The sequence below is a fragment of the Lagenorhynchus albirostris genome, chromosome 4, assembly GCF_949774975.1.
Source record: "Lagenorhynchus albirostris chromosome 4, mLagAlb1.1, whole genome shotgun sequence".
Classification (NCBI taxonomy): Eukaryota; Metazoa; Chordata; class Mammalia; order Artiodactyla; family Delphinidae; genus Lagenorhynchus; species Lagenorhynchus albirostris.
This window is the reverse complement of record NC_083098.1, coordinates 76,608,139-76,632,385: the sequence shown is the minus strand read 5'-3', so window position 1 is coordinate 76,632,385 and position 24,247 is coordinate 76,608,139. Positions and strand designations below refer to the sequence as shown.

The window sequence follows — 24,247 nt, the reverse complement described above, 5'->3', positions numbered from 1 at the left end:
ATGTAATTATATAGCAGGCTAATGTAACAACGTCAGCAACAAAAAAAAGATTCATCATTCATAGGCACACTACAATACTGAAGAGAAACATGTGGTTGGAAAAAACTTCTTAAGGGGACTTAAGTAAGACTTTCACTGACCTGATTCTTTCTAAGTTGAAGAGATTTATGTATAACTAACAGTTTTGAGTTCAAAACAGCTAGATAAGGATAATCTTATGGCATAAAGTGAAAGGTATTCGTTTGTAAATTTAAAAAAATATTATATATATACAAAACAAACTTATATGTATTAGGTAAGGAACACCTGAGAACTCTAGAAAAATTTTCTGAGGATATTGGAGACAATTACGTGGAATGTAAATCTTTAAATGGACATATTCAAGCTGAAGTATGAGGAAGCAGAAATACTGGGTGTGTCAGACAGTGAGACAGGGAGAAGGCAGTAGAAAAAACAAAGTAGAAAGGAAATGAAGAGTTCATTCCTATATAGAATGAAAAGTTACAATAGTTAGAGAAGTTAAGAGAAGTTACAATAGTTAGAAGAAAAAAAGCAGGAGAGGCTAGTTTTGCTAAGATGTAGAAAGAACACAACAGTAACACTGTTTCTAAGGCATACCTTTGGTCCTTAGGGATTTTTCAAATGGATCTCTCTCTGAATCAAGCCAGGTGGGGATTTTAGACTTGAGCCTTTGAGGCTCCACCCATCTGCCCTGGAGCCTGCCCTGTGGCAAACCTTCAACCCTTTCATCTCCAAGCTCTGGCCTCTTGCAGAGGTGACACCAACAGACAGCGGTGCACATTCCCCTGGGATACTGGGGGAAAAGCCAACAGAGAGAGGCCTTCTGCAATGCAGAGAGTAGGAGTTTCCAGACTGGGTCTGTACAACTTCTAACTTTGAGCTCCAGGATTCCAGAGAGATTACATAAATACTGGCGGCGTCCAATTCTCAAGCTGTATTTACATTCAGCACGTTTATATGAGTAAGTAGAAACCTGCTACTATTTTAACAATTAAAAAATTAACAGCAAACAATTTTACAGAATCTTTATTGTAAACAGAGGTTATTAATAGTTATTACAAACTGAATCAACTGAAAGTCAAATTGGTAACTCGACACATTTATAGGTTTATTTTTCTATGGCATAATTTGTAATCTTTGCCCCCTCAGTGCTTTAAAAAAGATTACTAAAATTATCAGCATTCCAATGTTCTCTTTTTTTTTTTGTCAAGTTTAGCACCGTAACATTCTCATGATCTTTAAAAAAACTCACTCAAAAACTAGGTAGAACTTCCACTTTTCATTCAAAACTATCACGTAGAACTTCCACTTTTCATTCAAAACTATCACACACAATTTGTTTTTTCAATGCAAAAAGAATACAAATAAGTATATTTTTAAATATTACAGAGCACACATACAGTCCCTACTGTGTATAGTTTTTGAATTCTTCCTACCTGCCCATTAGAGAGCCCCTAAGATACCTTGCTTTCATTTCATTTGTCCCCCATGTCATTATCATCCACCTCTGAAGGACTGTAGCTATTTAAACAAGCATGTGTCTGCCCCATCTCCGGGGATCCTGTCTTTGTCCTCTACCTCCCCCAAGTCTGTTGCTTGTCATATCAGCGCTTGATGGAGGGGAGGAATGACAGCAGAAGAGGCAAAGTTAACAATTCAGTTTATAGAAAAATAGCATCTGATGGTGAGAATGAGTAGCTGAGGCTTTACTGTTATGCTAAACAGGTCACAGGTAAAATGGACAGTTTGTTCTTGTTCTGCTTGCCAGGGAATTTCCCAGGTCTACATTTCAATGCAAAAGCAAAAGCTACCTGTGAAGTGTCCTAAATTACTATACCTGTTACCTTAACAATCAGTTCTGTAAAAACATCAAAATATTCTCTCATGTCCAAAGCACTTAATGGAGATGTATCAAAAACAAGTATTTCTCAAAGAGGAGTAAAAATAGATTATTTCATGAATTACATTCAATAAATAATACTTTGTAACATAGTGTTCTGTGGTTTTTGTAAAAAATATTTATCTAAACAAACTTTCAAAACAAATCTAAATAGAGCAGACAAGTAATGAATGTAAAATTTACAAATACACTGAGCATCTGAACGAATATTCCAATGGATTTTTTCTGAACATTATTCAGATATTAAATGATACTGAATATATTCATATGGGCTCTGAATATCACTACAACAAATAACACCCAAAGGTCATAAATTTCACTCTTTTTTTCTTCACTTAAAAAATAACTTCACTCAGTAGTAGGTAGTCAGTCAATCTCTACTTTAGTATACTTTAATGACTACTCATAATCTCTAAAGTATTTGGTTTTTCTATCAGAGAGAACTTTGACAATATTGAATGCAAATTTTTTTTTGTATCGATTTTCCTATCTATATCGTTCAAACTGGCAAGGACAGAATATTATACTTGAACGCAGAATGGGGTTATCTCTTCTGCCTATTTTACAGCACACTACTTTGAGGTCTCTCTTCCTGATGTCGTGTGTATCTTAATAATACCAGCGAGTTCCTTTCAGGTCAAATATAAAACACCTTAAAAAAAATCAACTGGCTTGAGGGTTGTAAAACATTATAACAGGTGGTGATGTTAGGAGCAGAGGTCAATCTCATACTTACGTGAAAATTACTTATATTATTTCCTGCATTAGTACCCTTTAGTCCAGTGCTCCCTGACTTTTTTCAAGGTACGGCACATATTAAAAAGGGTAATATTTGTCTGGCTTGCTGGGATAAATCCACCAGCCATTCTGGGCCAGCAGGACTCGTCTGGGGCATGGCCTCCCCATTTCCCACTGTGCTGCCCCGAGGGCTGAGGGTATACATATCTTGGCAACCCTTTTACCCATTCAGGTACCCCAGTTGGGAAACGGGGGTAACCCACAACTAGGCCAATTTGATCTCTCTATAATATATTTTAGAATTGGCTTAAGAAAATTTAAAATCTGACAGTGATTGGTCAGTTTTTTGACTGAGATTGATTTCCTTTTAATTGGAGTAAGCATACCTGTTTTTTTGTTTCTTATCTGCCTAGGTAAGTCTGAATTAGTCTTTGTTCATCTTTGCAGAGTTTTAAATAATTAAAATTTCCAGCGCAGATAGTAAAAAGAATGCGGTATTTAGAAACAGGTTCATCTAGGTTTGAGTCACACCTGAATTCCAATCCCAACTCTGCTATTTCCTCTGTAACATTAGGCAAGTTTCTTAACTTCTCTGAACCTCAGTTTCCTAATGGGTAAACTGGGATAACAACACCTGCTTATAGAGTTGTGGTGTGAATTAGAGACATTACATGTGCAATGCCTAGGACAATGCCTAGCACTGTAAGATGCTCGATACATGACAGCTATCATCATTTAACAGTTAAAGCTGAGATGGTGCTTTAATTTCTACCACATTGCGAGCACAATATTTACCAATATTTAATGAGTATACATTCTATTAGAGTATTTTCTTCCTAGTGCAAAACTAAGGAACCATAGTTTCTTACTAACTCCCATATGCGAAGTTCTTTAACGACCTCACTTGCATGTGAGAATACGGCTGAAAGTCAATGCACTAAAAATCTGTCTTTCCGGGCTTCCCTGGTAGCGCAGTGGTTGAGAGTCCGCCTGCTGATGCAGGGGATGTGGGTTCGTGCCTGGTCCGGAAGGATCCCACGTGCCGCAGAGCGGCTGGGCCCGTGAGCCATGGCCACTGAGTCTGCGTGTCCAGAGCCTGTGCTCTGCAGCGGGAGAGGCCGCATCGGTGAGAGGCCCGCGTACCGCAAAGAAAAAAAAAACAAACCTGTCTTTCCTCTTAGAAGCCAAAAGACAGAGCATGTAACATTTACTGATGGTGTACCTTTAAACGTCTTAAGTGGGTCTATCCCCATTAGTTACCAAAAGCTTACTTACAGTGAGTCTAAACAGTTGCTTCAGACCTTTAGCCTTTAGACAAGGAAAAGTGGCATTTTAAAAACACTTCTTTAAAGATTAATATTGATTGTATTCACTTCTCTTAATTGTTTTAGAGAACTGTAAATTGAAGATCAGTGCAACTTAATGAAATGTATTAGAATTTAGGCTCTCTGAGACTATTTTAAACATGGAGACTATATAATAAATACAGCAGTGCTCTGCAGATAAAATAATTACGAGTTATCACAAACTCTGTAAAAACATGATTTGCATGCCTCCTCTGAAAAAAAAAAGTCAAGTCACGATCTGAACCTACTGACGCCCTCTCGGGTTCTTCTAGTGAGTGTCTCCACAGGGGTTGTCTGAGGTCTGGCAGCCCATGTTCTGGCCCGTCACCTGTACTTTGAAGAGGGTTCCATCAGCGCACATACAGAGCTTGTAGCGCACCCAGTCACCACCACCAAACTGGTCTCCACTGGAGGAACTAGGGAGGCGAGTTGTGCTGACCACCACAGTTCCATTCAGGATGATGCTGTTTTCCTATCAGGAGAAAACTCATATATGGCTTGTTTGCATCCACAAGTAGGGCGAGAACAAGATTAATAAACAACACTCACTGAAATATTAGCAAGAATAGAAGGCAGCAAGAAAAAGTCATGACCGAAACAACAACAACAAAAACCCCAAACCAATCAAAATTCACCTAGTGACCTCTTAGTAATTGTTCACAATGTATATCAGTACACTTGTTAACACAATTTATTTCTCAATTAGTTAAAAATTATATCAAAATTCCTAAGTGCACAGTAAGACGAATACTGATAAAGTCTCAGATCATTTTCATTTATTATTTCCTAAGAGAGTTTTAACCAAGTTGCTGATTGATACATTTCTGACGCTAAGAAGAAAAAGACTGTTTTTCTCCTAGAGAAAAGTAATTTGAATTTCCAATGTTTTTGTGTGACACCATAAATGAAGATTCAAACCATACAATTTTGAAGCCCAGGCACTCAAAGAAAACTGCCTGGAAGTTCTCTTCTTCAAGCCCACTATCCAGGAACATTCTTGTATTGCAGACCCTCTCTTTTTTGGAACTCCTAACCCTCTCTCTCCCTTCTTCCCTTTTCTTCTTTTCATTCATTCAACAAATAATTATTAAAGGTCTCCTATGTGTCAGATACTATTCTAGGTGCTGGGGATGCAGTAGTCAACAGACAGGCAAAGTACAAATCCCCATTTACTGGGGAGGGGCAGACGACAAACACCTGAAGAGGTAAAACAAACAGGACATCATCTGAGAAAAGCAAGTCAGGGTGAATGGAGAGAGAGTGACCAGAGGATGGTCAGGGAAGGCCTCTCTGATAAGGTCACAGTCTGATGGAAACTGGATGACATGAGTGACTAGGGCATGTGGGTAACTGGGCAGAGGAAAGCACATACGCAAAGGCCCCAAGGTGAGGATGTGCCTTGTGTTCTAGGAACAGAGAGGAGGCCAGAGTGGTTGAAGGACAGAGAGAGGGAGTCGACTGGTAGGTAGGAGATGAGTCAAAGAAATAACTAGGGGCCAGACACATAAGGCCAGGGTATGGACTTTGGCTTTTATTCTGAATCAGACGGGAAGCCATTTGGAAGGTTCTGAACAGAGAAGTGACGATCTTTTAAAAAGGATCGCTCTGGCTGCTGTACAGAGAACTGAATACAGGGGTGAAAGACGAAGCAGGGAGACCACTTTGGAGGCTATTCTAGCAGTGCAGGCAGGAAACAATGCTGGTTTACACCATGGTGTGGTGGTGGTGGTGAGAATCAGCCAGATTCTGTACATCTTCTGAAGGTAGAGCCCAGAGGCTTTGCTGACGAAATAATGGGTACAAGATGGGAACACTGAAAGAAATGCATGTTTGGGGAGGGAAGGAGGATATGAAGACTTTAGACTTGTTGAGTTTGAGATGCCTATTAGATATTGAAGTGGACAGGTAAGAAGGCAGCTGGATATGTGAATCTTACTTAGTTCAGAGGAGAAAGAAGGAGTTCCAAAGTTGAGAGTCATCAGCTTCTAGAGGGTATTTAAAGCAACGAAAGTTGATGATGAAGTAATGGAAACGGCTAACTGACTATGTAGTGATAATATATGGAATTTTCAAATTTTGTTCTAACGCTGCCATCTTGTGGTTATGTAATTTTACTTTCTTTAAACTGCTAAAGTAGGTTTTTTTTTTTAATTGAAGTATAGTTAATTTACAATATTGTGTCAGTTTCAGGTGTACATCAAGGTGATTCAGTCATATATATATTTTTTCAGGTTATTTTCCATTATAGGTTATTAAATTCTTGTTGCTTATCCATTTTATATATAGTAGTTTGTATCTGTTAATCCCATTCTCCTAATTTATCCCTCCCTGCCTTCCTTTCCCCTTTGGTAACCATAAATTTGTTTTTAATGTCTGTGAGTCTGTTTCTATTTTGTATATAGATTCATTTGTACTGTTTCTTAGAGTCCACATATAAGTGATATAATATTTGTCTTAGCAGTTTTTTTAAAAAAGCAGTTTGATAAAATTCTTTCTAATGACTAGCCATACACTTAAAAACTAACCTCTGATATTAGCTGAATTATAAAGCTAATTATCTTTTCAATACTGGTTTATTTTTTTTTAACTGTGGAGAAACTGATATGTGTGTATATGTATTTCAAAGTATGTCATATTAACAACAGGTAGAATTTTCAGGTAGAAAAACTTAAAAGATTTAGGTGACTTGCTAATGGTTATAAACAAATCAATCACATCTCTTGCTGCTTTGAGTTTCTGATGCAGAGAACAACAGCCCCACTGTGACCATTCTTCAACACTATTATTCTCTCAGAGGAATGGCTTCTTTCTACAATGTATGCAAACAATACTCAGCACTACTATTGAGTTTCTGGCAAGAATCACATTTTATGTTCATGTTTATTATTTAGAGATTGGAACATATTCTTCCGGGGGAAAAGATATTTATGAAAGTGAAAGAACTTAATTTTTTAAAGTTTTTTCCTTCAAGAACTATGATTAAATTTTTTAAAAGGAAAGAACTATTTTATAAGTCCTTAGGTTTAACTTTTGTCATTTAATGCTTATAGCACAAATTTAATTAGCTTTAATTAGGTAGCATAGAGCAGATGCCCAAAGACATTTTGAATAAATATACTTTGATCAGAATTGTGAGCAGGGAAAATGTTTTCGAACTTATGGCCCCCTTAAATGAAATATGTTACATATTAAAGTTCAGATATAATCTGTGAGGCACAAAGAAAAGTTTACTTTTCAACAGGTATAATAAAGGCAAAATCTTTTTCCTTTACAATTAATAATAGATGTATAATTAAAAATACATTTAATATATTTGCTAATTGATTTTCACATCACTAGACACAAAACCCATGAAGAGATGTGAAAAATCTTTAACTGAAAAAAACCCTATCAACTTCAGGGCATGCATACTGAGAATTCTCTTTTGGAAGCTTTTTGCTTGTTTGTTTGTTTGCCTTTTAAAATAACACAGGCATCATTATGCAAAAAAAAAAAAAATTCAGAAAATAACAGGCAAACAGAAATAAAATGAAAATCATCTGTTACCCTGCTACCCATAACTAACCATTGTTGACATTCTGGCATACCCTTCTAGGTTTCTATAAACATACACATAATCTGAAAAATAAAGATGAGATATTTCACAGATTGTTCTATAACTTTCTTTCACTTCATAATCCACTTTGAACATCTTTTCATGTCCGAAAAATACAACTACATTATCATTTTTCGTAACTCTTTTTCCACATAAGGACTTATGTACCCAAGAATCTAATAATTCTCTTAAAATCAAAAAATACTCACAGCCTTTAACTCCATATTACCACCCATGCGAAATTCAATGGTTTTGCCCATAATGAATACTCCTTCATTTCCACGCACAATAGCACGCCCATCAACTTTTATATTTAAATCACTAGTAGCATTGCTGGTAATCTGAAGATTAAAAAAAAAAAGTAGTGATGAAGAGTTTCTAAATTAAAGTGAGGATTATTATTAGAGATAGAGGAGGAGGCGTTTCAACGACAAAATATGAAAGCAAGTGTTTTAATTCACATTTCACACATGTAGAGATAAAGAGAGATGATTTGATAATGGTCACATAAACTAGTTGATGACAAATCTAGAACTAATCCTTTCCGCTGCTCCGGAGTCACTTCATTCACAGCATTTTATCAGTAAAGCTGCCCCTGCCCCCCACCTCACACACTTTGTAACTTTAGATAATAATTCTCTTCCATTAATAAAAGCAAGGAAAATAAATCATACCCTTTCAGTAGATGCTTTTTGAACATTCAAACTTTTCACTCCACTTGGCAAACGAAACTCATGAGTTTCATAGTCTGTGCTGAATAAGATATTTTGAGTCCTTGGGTCGAAAAACTGCACACCAATGTCACTTATGATAGAAGTTTTGTTCTTTTCTACACTGAGCTTTGTCGTCCCTTGCTGAAAAACAATCTTCAGAAAAACACTTTATCATGAATATGTTTTCGAACAAGACTGCATCCAAAATTCATCAAGAACATTCTAAAAAAACTCTACAATAGCAGGCTTAACTCCTAATAATCTTAACTGCCTCTCTCTGACTCCCTCCACCCACTTGGGAGAAGAGTCCTTTAAAACGAGGGCTTAACATGCTTATTTGCTGTAATGCTTGGCAGACACAGATGGTCGCAGAGCACAGGGACCCAGAGCTAAGACGGGCAGGGGCAGTAAGGATGCCTCCTTGAGGTTCTGGTCAGTTGAAAACCTACGTTATAGTAGCCACTTGACAGGGGTTGCCACTGACTAGACTGGCATATTCTCTTCCAGACTCCCAGAGAGTAGAGGGTATTCTAACCTGGGAAGGTGCTTTTTTAATGGTTTCCTCATACGGAGGAGAAAAGAGTAAACTATGTATTCTTACAGTAATTATATCTATCCCAGAAAATGCTACCATGGGACAAAATCTAGAATATTAAGAAAGTATCTAACATTAATAGATGGATGAGAAGACCAACAATATTATTAAATATATTATGAATTTTCTTTAAAGGAAAATATCCATTTCCAGTAATCAACTCTAGGTTTTTACAAAGAATTTTTCTCTAATGTTCCTCAATTATTGTGGTTACTTACAGGTTGGTTGTTGCCAGTGATGACTAAATTTTCATTTCGCCTTCCTCCTACTGTGCTCTTATAAAGAGGGTGTATAACTCCCATGTCAGACACTTGCTTAAATCGAAGCAGACCACTTTCATGAAACTCCATGCTGTCACAGCCATTTGGTCCAATGCGAATCACAGCCCAGATAACAAGTGTTACCTAAAAAAGAAATCAAGCCCACTGTTAATAGGTAGCATACATTTAACATAATCAGTAAACAAATAGGAAAGGTAGTTGCTAAAGGATTAAACTTCCTAAAATGTTTCATCAATGAGATGAACACATCAATTGGGTTTCCACTTACAAACAAAACCAATTTTATTTTTATCAAGGTATTACATAACAATAAGTAAAAGTCAAAAAGTGCTAAAGGTGGGCTTCCCTGGTGGCGCAGTGGTTAAGAGTCCGCCTGCCGTTGCAGGGGACACGGGTTCGTGCCCCAGTCCAGGAAGATCCCACATGCCGCGGAGCGGCTAGGCCCATGAGCCATGGCCACTGGGCCTGTGCGTCCGGAGCCTGTGCTCCGCAACGGGAGAGGCCACAACAGTGAGAGGTCCACATACCGCCAAAAAAAAAAAAAAAAAGTGCTAAAGGTTCTATAATTAAAAAAAAAAAGATTAGTTTATTTCTTCTACCTCCCCTATACCTCGTCCCAGAACAACCACTTTCAACAATCTTAGCCATTTCATCTAGAATTTATCTCCATATTTCTAAATAATAAGTATATGTTATTTCTTCACTCATCAATTTTAGGTTGTATCTATCAATTTCCTATTTTAGCAGATGAGAATTTTAGCTCATTTATATTTCTTCTCCTCCAACTCCAATCTCAAGTTTTGGTTAAATCCATGTTCAGTAGTTTCAGTATTACAACAATGTAAATATTGTTCACTGCTAAGGCAAATACTGTACTATGATGGCAGCTCCCTTCTTGTACTTTGTGTCTTTCAGAGTTTAATATTTGTTCTTCTTTCATTTGCTTAGTTTCTTTGAAAATCAGACTAAGTTTTTTCAAACTCTCCAACATTTTTGTAAAATGTCTCTCAATAAAATGTTCTAAAAGTCCAAACCTCCCAGAAAATGTATTAGCTCTATTTGCCTCTCCCAGGAAATCTTTCCAGAACGAACCCTCATCTTCTTGCTCCAGTCTGAGCTCCTGCGCTCTGGGTCTGTTGCACGGCTATAACCATGAGCTTTCCATTCACTTTCATGCTGGAACTTCCTTTCGTCTTTCTCCCATGCAGGATACCCAGTTTCCGGTATCCTTGTCTTCAACATTCTCGGTTTAGTACCTTCTTTTGGTAGAGCACATTGTCCCGTGGCTTCTTTCAAAAGAATGTATGTGAAATATTTTTTGAGAGTGTGCGTGGCTAAAACAATGTCTCTGTAATTCCTCACGTCTGACTGAGAGTTTATCTTGGTATGCATTTCTAGATTTGAAATTATTTTCTCTCTGAATCTTGAAGGTCCTTGCTTTCTTGCCTTCTAGTTTCCAGCACTGCTTTTGACAGGGTCCGATGCCACTCTGATTTTGTGTTCTTTATACAAAACCCGTTTTTTTAATTCTCTGGAAGAGTTTAGGATCATCTCTTTATTCCTGGTCTTCTTAAATTTCACAGTAATAGCCTTGGTGTGAGTCTTTTTTTTTAATACCTATGCTGGATCCAGAATGGTAGTTTTCAACTTGTCCTAGGAATCTTTCTTGATTTATTTATTTGATAACTTTCTTCCCATTGTGTTTTTTCTTCTCTCTTTCTAAAACTCCAATTAACAGAATGTTCCTGGATTCATTCTTTAATTTAGTTGAACTTTGTGGAAGATTTTCTTTTATCTTCCAATGTCTGTCTATCTATCTATCCATCCATCCATCCATCCATGTATGTGTATTTCTATGAGTTCTTCCATATTCTTTAACTGCTTCTTTTTAATGGCATGGTATCCTTGTTTAATGGATGCAATATCCTCTGACTTCTCTGAAGCTATTGATTGTCTGCTTTAATTCTTTTAAGTTTCCTGTCATTTGTTGCATTTTCTCCATTTCCCTGAATTCCCACTTTCCCCATGGTTTGGGTGCTTTTGGTCTCAATCATTTCTCAATTCTGGGAGCTTTCCATAAAAATCTACTGATCCCTGGTGGCTCTGTGTTCACAGTTAACAGAGCGGTTATAAAAAGTTCAGGGAAAGTTCTCTGGGTGGGGTGGCACTTGTGACTGACAGGCTTCACAGTAGGGAGATTAGGTGGCTTTTTCACAGGGACCTGCCAAGTGTATCTTCAGGTTTTTTCTCTATGTTCTTCAGTTTCTCCAGAGCAGGCTATTTTATCTCTTGCTGCGGGATGTAAGCCTGGTACAGGGAGCTGGAGCTGGAGGATGAGGATACGGGAGCCTCAGTGCTCAGGATACAGACTTTCCTGCCTTCAGTGTGGAAACCCATCCTACCCTCCTCTTGGCAATATCCTCAGGCAGAAAGAATCCCCTCTGGTTCAGTGTGGGGTTGGGAGGGCTGGCTGCCTAACTGCTGCCTGGAAGGAGAGGGAGGCTGGGGATTGCATGCCTTCTTCTATGGACTTTTCAAACAAGCTCTCTGTTTTCAGTTCCCCCTTCACTCCTACTTTTCAAGGCACCTGTACTTCCAGTTCCTGAGGCTTTTCAGGATTCTGCAAGACTCTTCCACCAATGCCCCCTGCAACCCTCTCCCCCAACATGCAGTTTCTCTTCTCTAGTAAGTTATTTGCCATTCCTCCTCCTTTTTGTCTTCATATGTTACGGTTCAGGATTTCGGTTGCCTCCCACTTTCTTCCAAGGTATTTCTGATTCTTGACATTGTCACCTAAGGATCAGCTTTTAAAGCAGAAGGGGATGAAAATGTCTTTTTTTTTTTTTTTTTGCCATCTTAACCATAACTTTCCAAAAAAATAAATTTCTAAAATAAAATAAATTCAGAACATGTGCTCCTAGTAAAGCTATTTACGGTATCAGCTCTTTTTGATTTAAGTGAAGAATTAGACACAAATGTTTTGGATGTACATAAAATACAATGGACTGGTTTGAGAGTATTAGAAGTAAAAAAATACAGTAGTAAGTGAAATTACGTTAGAACTGCTGCATCCATGTTCATGATTGGTCTCAGGGATACCAATAATCACTCTCTGAAAATATCTATCCACACACATGCCAGAGGGGTTCAAATTTAACCCCTTTCTTTAAGAAAGCAAATATCTTTGGAAAAGGCAACACACCAGTTCCTCACACCTTAGTGTAAACCAGTCTACCTCATATCCTTTCATTCTTTTATAACAGAGATTTAGGACTACAAAATATAACGCTTTACTGCCATCCAAGGTTTACAATTTTAAAATCTAGCTGAGGAGGCAAGAGCAAATTTTGGAAAAGTTGAATGAAAACAGGAAGGAGTATATTTTTAGGAGAGATGAAGGCAGTAAAATCATCTTGGCAAAGGTCTCTTCTATTGAGTTGACTCTAACCTTTAAAAAGTTGTCTTTTATTTTATTTTTTTAAATTAATTAATTAATCAATCAATTATTTTTGGTTGCATTGGGTCTTTGTTGCTGGCGAGCGGGGGCTACTCTTCGTTGCGGTGTGCGGGTTTCTCATTGCAGTGGCTTCTCTTGTTGTGGAGCACGGGCTCTAGAACACAGGTTCAGTAGTTGTGGCGCACGGGCTTAGTTGCTCTGTGGCATGTGGGATCTTCCCGGACCAGGGCTTGAATCCGTGTCTCCTGCATTGTGGGAAGCCCTAAAATTTAAGTCTTTTAAAGGAAAGAGTCTATGAACATTTTTTTCTAAATAAAATTAGTGCGTGGCAATATTAACATACTAAGTTTTCATATAGAAAATATTCATTAAAATTCAATAAGAGATAAAACATATACAGGCATACTTCAGAGAAATTGTGGGTTTGGTTCCAGATAACAACAATAACGTGAATATTGCAATAAAGCAAGTCCACACAAACTGTTTTGGTTTCCAAGTGCATATAAAACTTATGGCTACACTATACTGTAGTCTATTATGTGTGCAACAGGATTATGTCTAAAAAAACTATGTATAGGGAATTCCCTGGCAGTCCAGTGGTTAGGACTCGGCGCTCTCACTGCCGGGGTCCCGGGGTTCAATCCCTGGTTCAGGAACTAAGGTCCTGTACAAGCCATGCGATGCGGCTGAAAAAACCAAAAAACCAAAACCCAAAAAAACCAATGTACATACCTTAATTAGAAAATACTTTTTTGCTAAAAAATGCTAACCATCACCTGAGCGTTTAGCAAGTTGTAATCTCTTTGCTGGTGGAGGGTCTTCCCTTGACGCTGACGGCTGCTGACTGACCAGGGTGGTGGTCACTGATGGCTGGGGTGGCTGGGGCCATTTCTTAAAGTGAGACCACAATGAAGTCTGCTGCACTGACTCTTCCTTCCACGAACGGTTTCTCTGTAGCATGTGATGTCGTTTGATAGCGTTTCAGCCACAGTAGAACTTCTCTCAAAATTGGAGTCAGTTCTCTCAAATCCTGCCACTGCTTTATTTAATTTCTTTCTTTTTGTAGGGGGTATCTCACAGGTGTGTCTATTCGTGCTCGAGGACAGCGGCACTGCTACAAGGGTGCATGATGTCCCACATTCCCACAATACAGCCAGACCGATGTCCCATCCAAGTAAAGCTGGTTAATGATGACCATGAGCAGGCGTAGGACTGGAAGCTTTCAAGGCTTTACTGCTTTTATCAGCACTCCTGATTTTATAAACGATGAAGCCCGTCAACCCCACTCCGATCCAAATCTCCTGGTAAACTTAGGTACAGCAGGGCTTCACGGAGATGCAAACATTCTTAAGGCTTGGAAGCAGCTCAGGCAGCCCCTGCCACTGCCTTATCAACTAAGTTTATGTAATAGTCTAAATACTTTATTGTCATTTCAATAATCTTCACAGCATCTCCACCAGGAGTAGATTCCATTTCAAGAAAACACTTCCTTTGCTCATCCGTAAGAAGCAACTCCTTATCCTTTAAAGTTTTTTCATGCGATTGTAGCAATTTAGTCACACCTTCAGGCTCCACTTCTAATTCTAATTATCTTGCTATTTCTATCACATCTGCAGTTACTTGCTCCACTGAAGGTTTAAACCCCTCAAAGTCATCCATAGGGCTGGAATCAACTTCTTCCAAACTCCTGGTAACTTTGATATTTTGACCTCTTCCCAAGAACGGCTAATGTTCTTAATGGCATCTAGAATGATGAATCCTTTCCAGAGGCTTTTCAACTTACTTCACCTAGGTCCATCAGAGGAATCATAATCTATGGCAGCTATAGCTTTAAAAAACGTATTTCTTAAATAATAAGACCTGAAAGTCAAAATTATTGCTTGATCCGTGGGCTGCAGAATGGATGTTGTGTTAGTAAGCATGAAAACAACACTAATCTCATTGTACATCTCCATCAGAGCTCTTGGGTGACCAATGCATTGTCCATGAGGTGTAATATTTTGAAAGAAATCTATTTTTTCTGAGCAGATCTTAACAGTGGGCTTAAAATATTCAGTAAACTATGTTGTAAACAGGTGTGCAGTTATCCAGATTTCGTTGTTCCGTTTATAGAGCACAGGCAGAAGTAGATTTAGCATAATTCTTATGGGCCCTAGGATTTTCCAAATGGTAAATGAGCACTGGATTCAACTTAAAGTCATTGGCTGCCTTAGCCCCTAACGGAGAGTCACCCTGTCCTTTGAAGCTTTGAAGCCAGGCACTGACTTCTCCTCTCTAGCTATGGAAGTCCAAGATGGCATCTCCTTCTAATAGAAGGCTGTTTTGTTTGCATGGAAAATTTGTTGTTTAGTGTAGCCACCTTCATCACTTATCTTAGCAAGATCTTCTGGATAAGCTGCTGCAGCTTCTACATCAGCACTTGCTGCTTCGCCTTGTACTTTGATATTATGGAGACGGCTTCATAGCATGAAATCTTAAACCTCATGAACCAGCCTCTACTAACTTCAGACTTTTCTTCTGCAGCTTCCTCACCTCTCTCAGCCTTCACAGAATTGAAGAGAGTTAGGGCGTTGCTCTGGATTTGTCTTTGACTTAAGGGAATGTTGTAGTTGGTTTGATCTTCTACCCAGACCAGTAAACCTTTCTCCATATCACCAATAAGACTGTTTTGCTTTCTTATCATTCATATGTTCCCTAGAGTAGGACTTTTATTTCCTTCAAGAACCTTTCCTTTGCATTCACAAGTTGGCTAAGTATTTGGCGTAAGAGGCCTAGCTTTCAGCTGATCTCAGCTTTTCACATGCCTTCGTCACTAAGCTTAACCATTTCTAACTTTTGTTTAAAGTGAGGGACACCTGCAACTCCTCCTTTCACTTGAACACTTAGAGGCCATTGTAGGGTTATCTCAGGGAATAGGGAGGTCCGAAAAGAGGGAGAGAAACGGGGAGCGGCCAGTCAATGCAGCAGTCAGAACGTACACAACATTTATCAATTAAATCCACCATCTTACCTGGATGTGGTTAGTGGCAACCCCAAAAACATTACAATAGTAACTTTAAAGATCACGGATCACAGATCACCATAACAAATATACTAATATTGAAAAAGCTTTAAATATCGTGAGAATTACCAAACTGTGACATGGAGACTGAAGTGAGCAAATGCAGTTGGGAAAATGGCACCGACAGATGTGCTTGATGCAGGGTTGCCACAACCTTTAATTTGTAAAAAACGCAGTATCTGCAAAGTGCAAGAAAGCTATGTGATAAAACACGGTATGCCTGTATAGAAAAGCAGAAAGAGGGTCCTGAAAAAAATGATAGGAAGAGAGTCCATGATTTGACTAAAAGACAGAAGAAAAATTCCCCATGGTAATTAAGAATATTCTGTACTAAATACTCACAATTAAATTGATGACAGCCAGAATAAACAGGAGGATAATCACACAGATGGCTAAACTGCCCTTTCTCCCTCTCAGTCCCGTTTTATGCAGGCGATCTTCATCAATTGGAATATACCCGGCTTTAAAGTTACTGTTGTGCTCTTTATTGACATTCCTTCTTTCAACAGCCTTCTCACGCATGGACTTCTTTACAGGACCATTGGAACTTTGCTAAAAACAAAATACAACACAATGGAGCAGCTATACCCTCTCTTTTTGATGCATTTATTTGTTAGGTGCAAATTCATAACTAAAGGAAGCTGAATTGGATAGTGATATATTTTCCACCAGTAAACCTCAAGTCGTGTTGAGCTGCAGGCTCCAAGTAAGGACATGACTATGATGAGAAGGGTCATAGAGAAGAACCTTCAGTGTGACCATCTGATAACATATTTCTACTGTCTGCTTTGAATAGTCCTACCGTCAGTAAACTGAACAGCTAGCTCATTTGGGGGAAGAGTTAACATACACATTCTACAGTGGGTAATCTTGTTTTAATTAATGATTTATAACGATTTGTTTAATTGTATATAGTTTTTCATTTATATGAAAATAATTTGGAAAGGCTAATACACTTTATTCATCACTCCAAATGGCTAAAGTCAACATTATCCTAGACAAGCAGTTTTCAAAATACGGGCTGGGAAGCCCTGGAGGGGTCTTGAACTCTTCAAGTGTCTGGAGGGTGCAAATTATTTTAAAAATAACACTAAGATGTTATTTTCTTTTTTTACTCTTCTTCTCCCATGAATATGCAGATGACACTTGAACAACATGGATTTGAACTGCATGGGTCCACCTATACGTGGATTTTTTTTTTGTGTGTGTGTGTGTGGTATGCGGGCCTGTCACCGCTGTGGCCTCTCCTGTTGCGGAGCACAGGCTCCGGACGCGCAGGCTCAGCGGCCATGGCTCACGGGCCTAGCCGCTCCGCGGCATGTGGGATCTTCCCGGACCGGGGCACGAACCCGTGTCCCCTGCATTGGCAGGTGGACTCTCAACCACTGCGCCACCAGGGAAGCCCTATACGTGGATTTTTTTCAGTAAATATACTGGAAAAAAATTTGGAGATCTGCAACAATTTGAAAAAACTTGCAGATAAACTGTGTAGCCTAGAAATATCAAAAAAATTAAGAAAAAGGTGTGTCATGAATGCATAAAATGTATGTAGATACATAAGTTTAGTGACATTTAATATAAAATTAATAATGCTAGTTTTCTTACTGTTTTATAACTTTGCTTTCAAAGAATTACATTACTGTACAGTCTCTCTCTCTCATAACTGGAGAAATTGTGTATCAGCCTATCATCCCATGTAACTGGTTTTTTAAAAAAGATATTATGAATATGACTGTGATACTCTATGCCATAAAAAATTTTATTACGATCCTTTCATTAGTGTATAGGTTAGGCTACTGTGAAGGAATTGTACTGATTACACGAGGCTACTGTAAAGCAACCATACTGCTGCTTCTTCGTTATCAATGCATGAATCGTTATGCACGTAAATAAATATGAATTTCTTTTCCACATTATCTTTTCATTTTTGATGTCCAGTGTTAGTAATATGTATAACATCTACAGTGTTTTGTACCATATCAGACAATATTGATTTAGGTGCTGACAGATGATTCATCTTGTAAACAGACGACATAAATTTATGGTATCGATAAAGACAGTACAGTACTGTAAATGTATTTTCTCCTTCCGTATGATTTTCTTAATAACATTTTCTTTCCTCTAGCTTACTTTATTGTAAGAATACAGTATATAACAGATATAACATACAAAATACATGTTAATTGACTGTTTAGGTAACCAGTAAGGCTTCCGGTCAACAGCATTCTATTAGTTTAGGTTTTGGGGGAGTCAAAAGTTATACGTGAACTTTTGACTGTGTGGGGATCAGCGCCTCTAACCCTTGTGTCATTCCAGGGTCAACTGTACAGTGAAGCTTCCAGAGGCTACATGACCATATGTGATGACACCATTGCTCTAACAGCTAATGGAATGTGTGTTTGTATACTCCTGTGTTTACAAAATTTCCCAATTTAAATTTCTAATATGGTAAATATCAACAGATATAACCCACATAAACAAAAGCTCTTTGGGATTCTCAGTCATTTTTTTTTTTTGCGGTACGCGGGCCTCTCACTGCTGTGGCCTCTCCCATTGCGGAGCACAGGCTCCGGACGCGCAGGCTCAGCGGCCATGGCTCACGGGCCCAGCTGCTCCGCGGTATGTGGGATCCTCCCGGACCGGGGCATGAACCCGCATCCCCTGCATCGGCAGGCGGACTCTCAACCACTGCGCCACCAGGGAAGCCCCCTCAGTCATTTTTAAGAGTATCAAGATGGGAACTTCTCTGACAGTCCAGTGGTCAGGACTTTGCCTTCCAATGCAGGGGGTACAGATTTGATCCCTGTTCGGGAAGCTAAGATCCCACATGCCTCATGCCAAAAAACCAAAACAGAAGCAATATTGTAACAAATTCAATAAAGACTTTAAAAATGGTCCACATGTAAAAAAAAAAAAAAAACTTAAATAAAAGAGTATAAAGAGAACCTGAGACCAAAGAGTTTGAGAACCTCTGACTTTCGACTATGGTTGAAAGTCATTTTAGGTAATAATTTGGTACATCATGAACACAAAAGGAAGAAGTAGAATGGAATACTGCCCAATGTTCATATTTTTCAGAGCTCTGAGAAAATTAATTTATTGAATAGGCATTTATTAAGCACTTTATGCTTAAACACTAATACTATAAATAGGAATACAAAAGAAATATAGGACAAGATCCTTATCCTCCAGATATTACAAATGTGATTTGGGTACACAAAACAGTTAGCAATGCAATAAAATGCTCTGTATGTTCGGATGCCAAAATCAATAGTTGAGACAATACATCCTGTGGAGTTCATGGGAGAAGAGACAGGAGGGCTTGGAGTTGTCAGGGAAACCAGGAGGAGTAGGTGGGTCAAATCTGGCAATACAGAATCAAGTTGGAAATGGAGAATAGGTTGTGAGTTTTTGGACATCTGGGTACAAACTCTAGTCTTTATGTCTGCTGATTTGGGAGTCACTGGAAGTCTCTGAAGATGAATGACATACGTTTCAGGATGCTCAATGTGTGGGCATTTGTAGGAGACACGGGAAAGAGGAAAACGAGCAAGTAGGCTGTTGGGATGCTGTGGTAATGGAGGCCTGAAGTATTGAGGGCCTAAACTAAGGTGGGATGAAAAAGGATAGATTTAAAATATACTTCAAGAGAAGAGTTAAGTGAATTTGTAGCAGGTTAAAAAAAAAGCCCCTCATGTTTACTGAATGGTGACTATTTAAATATGGGGAATGAAGCAGGGAGAAGATTTTACACATGTTGTATTTGAACTGATTGAGAAATAACCACCTGCCTTAAAGGCAACGGGAAGGATGGGATGGGGTATTAGGTCGGTCAGGACTAGAAATACAGATTTGAGAGTCTTCACCTTCAAGGTAAATTAAATCTATGAGACCACATCAGTTTGCTGTAAAAAACACTATAGAGGAAGAGAATAAAAAGCCAAGGATGTACCCGTGGAAAACTTTAAACGTGCAGGAACAGTGGAAAATGAGAAATACAAGAAAACTACGGATGTGCAGTGTTGCTGAACTTGTCAAGAAGTGCCTCTGTGACTTTCAAATACGAACTGTGAGCAGCAAATTGGTAAGTAGGGATAGTCCTGAAAGGATGCCAGCATGTATGCATTTATTTTCGAGTCCAGAAAGACAGAAGTGTTAAGACAGAAGACTAAAGAATTATGTACTGTTGGAGGAAAATTGTGCTTGTTCTTGTTGTTGTTAGTATCTCTTCATCCTCTCCTCACAACAATTTGCAGGAAGACTTGTATGTTTGATAGCAGAGGGAAAGATGCCAAGAAGGGCAAAGGTCAAAGACCTCAGAGTAGGGCAGAATAATGAGGGAAATAAGATCTTTCAGGAGATAGGAAAGAAAAGTGATAGCACAGGAGAAACCAGTCTTAAAGGGTGTGTTCCCACCTCATTGAAATGATTCACACCAAGAAGAGGAAAAAAAAAAAATTCTTCTTTTCCCTGGGGACGTAATAGGCAAGGGCATCTGCCGAGAAAGAGTGGAGAGGGCAGCTGGAATCTTATTGTGGTGGCAGGGGTAGCAGGCTGGTTGAGGGCTTATGGAAAATGGAAAAAGACAGGAATAATCATTGTGAGTAATGCAGCAGACAAAAATCTTAAAATTCTACAAAGCGGTAAGAAAGGCTCTGTAGAAGATAATTCAATCTACTCAACAGATTTAACACAAAACAAGTTGCTGAATACAGCTGTGTAGGTTGTATATCTGCATGGGGTACAACAGCTACGAGGGTGCATTGACACTCAAACATTTTAGAGTTGAACATGCATTTTGACAGCCGAAAGCAGTAAAATATCTTAGGGGAAGCGTGCTTGCTTCTCATGTTCACAGACACAGTATGGGTTTATGACAGTGCTGACAGGTGGGCAATTTAAAAATCTTAGCCAGAGTTTGAATATAGGTCTACATAACAGAGAGCCAGGGCAAAACTTACCCTCCTGAGATGCACTCTTTAATTTTCTCTGCCAATTCCTGTTCATTTGATGCACTTACCATTTATGGGAGTTACTATATGTCAGAGGCTCCGGACTACCAAGATGAGCACGGTAGAGCGGATACCCTCAACAAACTTACCTATAGGCCAGCAGAGTAGATAGACAGGGTCACTAGCAACTGCAGTTCAACACGGCAAGTGCTGTCGTACGGCAATGCACACAATACTGAAAGAGTGCGTAAGAGGAATGCCACTCGACTTAGCGAGCAGGGGCATCAGTTGAAGGTTTTTAAGAAAAGTTGGGGCTTCAGTTGAATCTTGAAGGACAAATAGGAGTTAGCCAAGCAAAGTACAGAGAAAGGCATCCCAGGCGGAGGGAACAGCATGGGAACTTGGAGTATAAGTCATCTCTGCAAACTAATTTTGGTAGCTTTATGAGGATGGTGAAGAGGATGAGTATAGGAATGGGACAAAACTTGAGGTGAGATGTGGTTAGGGGCTAGAAAACGAGTGGACGTAAGTATCACATCTAGAATGATGAATTTTATCCTGAAGGCAATGGGGAACTACTGAAGATTTCAAATAGGTCAGTGATATAATCAGATCTGCATTATAGCAAAATCAAACCAAAAAGAGATGAACTGGAATAGAAGAGTTTCGAGATGGAGATTTCAACAACAGGTTTCTCTAACAGTCCAAATGAAGGCTTGACTGAGCTTTGGCGCTGCAGATGAAGAGAATATTGGGGAGAAGCCTTAAGAGGTAGAACCGAAAGGACCTGATGATTGACTGGGTGTGAGTGTGACTTAGAGGCATCTAAGATGACTCCCAAGTAGGACCCGCTACATAATTTGTGGGGTCCAGAGCAAAAAGAAAATGTGAGGCCCTTTGCTCAAATATCAAGCTTGGGACAGCAGAGCATTAAACCAAATGTGGGTCCCTTCTGAGTTCCCTTGAGCCCGCCCTGCTCCCAAATTTGTGGCGAGGTGAACCGAGTTGAATGGATGGCTGTAACCCTTTTAACGGTGCATATGATCCAATCCAACATTTTTGAGTTTGGGGTGCCTGTGGAAAATTCAGTTCAGTTCAGGCTGGAGACATAAACGCCTAACTCTGAAGCAGAGATTGAGGAATGGATCAGATTGCCCAGTGCAGGTGTAAAGCAAGAAAAGAAGTTCAGTGGAACTTCAAGAGCATTAACAGGTGATGCAGATGAAAAAAGAACCATCTAAAATGGGCACTGATAAATCAGGAGGAAAGCCAAGGGACAATTTTAATCTCAACAACTTCAAGAAGCTTTGTCTCCTTTCAATTTCACTCATTCCTTTAGATTTTATTTTGTTAGGACCTGTAGCTTGCCTACCATCTTTAGCTGATTTTTCTGCATTTATCTGTCAGTTTGACTTTAAGCTTTGAAGGCAGGTGTCATGTCTTTTATTTTTTATGTCCCTCAGAATGACTGTTCCAGTGATATCTATCTACTATGTCTCTAAAAGCTGTTAATTGCCTAAGAAAATCTTTCCAGTTCTGGAAACAGAATGTTGGCTACTTGACTTGTGTGTTTTTTCAGCAGTGTTGAAGAATGAGACTTTCCCAAAGAAACTATCATACCACATTTTCTTTTTGAAAGGAAATAACAGTTAAGGGGAAAAAGTGGCTATCAAAATTATATTTATTATAACAAATCACCCTAGTAACTACAGGTATGTATATATGTGTGTGTGCATGTGTGCCTATGTATAGCTTGCTTTTTGTAAGAAAATAGCCTTTTAAACTATTATTCTAAGTTACCCGTTTACAAGGCAGATCAGGAAATACTTGATAAAGCATTTAAAAAAATGATTTTAAACCAACTGGATAGGAGACAGTTTTATATTGGTGACTGTCTCCAAAAACCAAAGCGGGAGGAGAAACGTGGATGTCAGCATATGGGGATGGCACACACGAAGGGGCTGCAAGCTGACACCCAGGCAACAGCTGAGTGTTTCTTGGCTGGTGTCAGGGGAGGCTCTTGGATCGCTGGCTGGGGTTATTTTTGCCTGCATCTTCGCTGGCCACCGAGCAGGGCACGTCCCCGGCACGACCTGGCCCAGGCTCCCGGCTGCCACGGCCGCCTCCCGGGCCCTCAGGACAGCGACCCCTCCTCACCTCGCCGACGGACAGCCAGGCCAGGCCGAGGGCCGGGGCCGGCTCCTCCTTCTCCGCCCCGGGGCCCCTGCCTGGGGTCCCGCCCGGCCTTTGCCAGCATCTCGGACTGCGGACAGCTCCTCCCGCCCCGCCCCATCCCGCGGAGTCATCCCCGCCGGCCCTAGGCGGGCCCCGCCGGCAGCACCCCGGCCTCCGCTGGCCTTCCAGCGCCCGGCCGCGGCGGGGCTCACAGACCTGCTCGGCTGCCGCCACCGCCGCAGCAGCCGCCGCCGCTGCCGCCGCCGCCGCCGCCGATGCCGCCATCTTCCAGCGCTGGCCACCACCGCCGCCGCTGCCACCGCTCTCCCCGCCGCGGCCGCACCCCGCGCGCCTGCGCTTGCGCCCTGGAGGGGCGGGAGGGGGGCCCAGCCCCTCACCGCCCCTCCCCACCTCCAACCTCGCCCCGCCCCGGCAGGGAGGTTCCGAGCCCGCGGCGGCCGCGGGGGCCCGGCGCCCAGGCGGTGGCTTCCGGGCGCGTTTTCCCACGCGCCGGGATTGCTCGCGACCTCGGGCTGCCTCTGGATTCCTCCGAAAGGGCGCCCTCAAAATACGGAAGACGCCTCTCCCTTTGCCCTCCCTTCCCCATCACGAGGGGCTGGTGCCATCCCGAGTCCTCCTTGCTGCACGGGCCGGGATCTCCCTGGAGAGAGGAGAGTACGCGTGGACGAGGAAGGAGGTGGTGATAATGTGGCAAAAGTTAACAAGTTGCCGATTAGGTAGCGAAAATCTTGAAAACCGAGACCCCTTAAGAGGACATACAATCACTTCAGGGATGCTTCTTAGCTCTGGAGGGCCTGTGAAGTCTGATGCTTTTTTTCTGTAGTATTGGAGGTGGGTTGGAGATAGTGTCGATGTATCTCCTGCGGAACCCGATTTAACAGATATTTACTGCACACCAGGAAGCCACTCAGATACACAGGTAACTCGAGTAGACATTCCTTGTTCCCAGTCGAGTCAATATAATCCAATAATCCTCGTATTTAAAAAAAAAAAAAAAAAAGAGGGCAGTGGCATTCAAGGTGCAAGAACCGTTCCAAGAACTGTTCCTCAGGTAGCTGAAACCAGTTCTAAGCACCTTTGGGCCCTAGACCTGCCTAACTCAGCAGGAAGCACCAAAGAGACCTACCTACTGGCCAAGTTTTCCTTTCTCTGGGAACTAGGTCAGTTTTGCTTTTCGATGACTGGAGCCGTTGTTTCGCTCTCTTCCTACTTCGGAGGATTGCCGTGAAGTTTAAGTTAGACACTCTCTCACGTGGTAAGTCCCTCATAATCTTTTCCTTTCTCTCCTCTGGTTTTGGCTAATGTCAGTACCTACCTGGTCATCAGTCTCTGCCTATCCTTTCCCAAATGCTGGAACCAATTGATCTGCATCTCTAGGCTCACTCCTGCCTG

The 24,247-nt window shown here is 40.4% G+C and overlaps 1 protein-coding gene and 1 pseudogene across 1 annotated transcript; both read right to left on the bottom strand.

Annotated features, from left to right (window-relative positions):
- Positions 1–1,031: 1,031 nt before the first annotated feature.
- SGCB (sarcoglycan beta) lies at positions 1,032–23,177 on the bottom strand. The gene is made up of 6 exons (XM_060148202.1): positions 23,051–23,177; positions 16,050–16,259; positions 9,127–9,312; positions 8,275–8,466; positions 7,810–7,941; positions 1,032–4,477 (listed from the first exon to the last, which is right to left on the bottom strand). Exons 1-6 carry the CDS (start codon positions 23,117–23,119, stop codon positions 4,274–4,276), a joined length of 993 nt encoding a protein of 330 aa, XP_060004185.1. The 5' UTR covers positions 23,120–23,177; the 3' UTR covers positions 1,032–4,273.
- On the bottom strand, positions 13,737–14,305 carry LOC132519565 (ATP synthase subunit ATP5MJ, mitochondrial-like; annotated as a pseudogene).
- Positions 23,178–24,247: the final 1,070 nt, after the last annotated feature.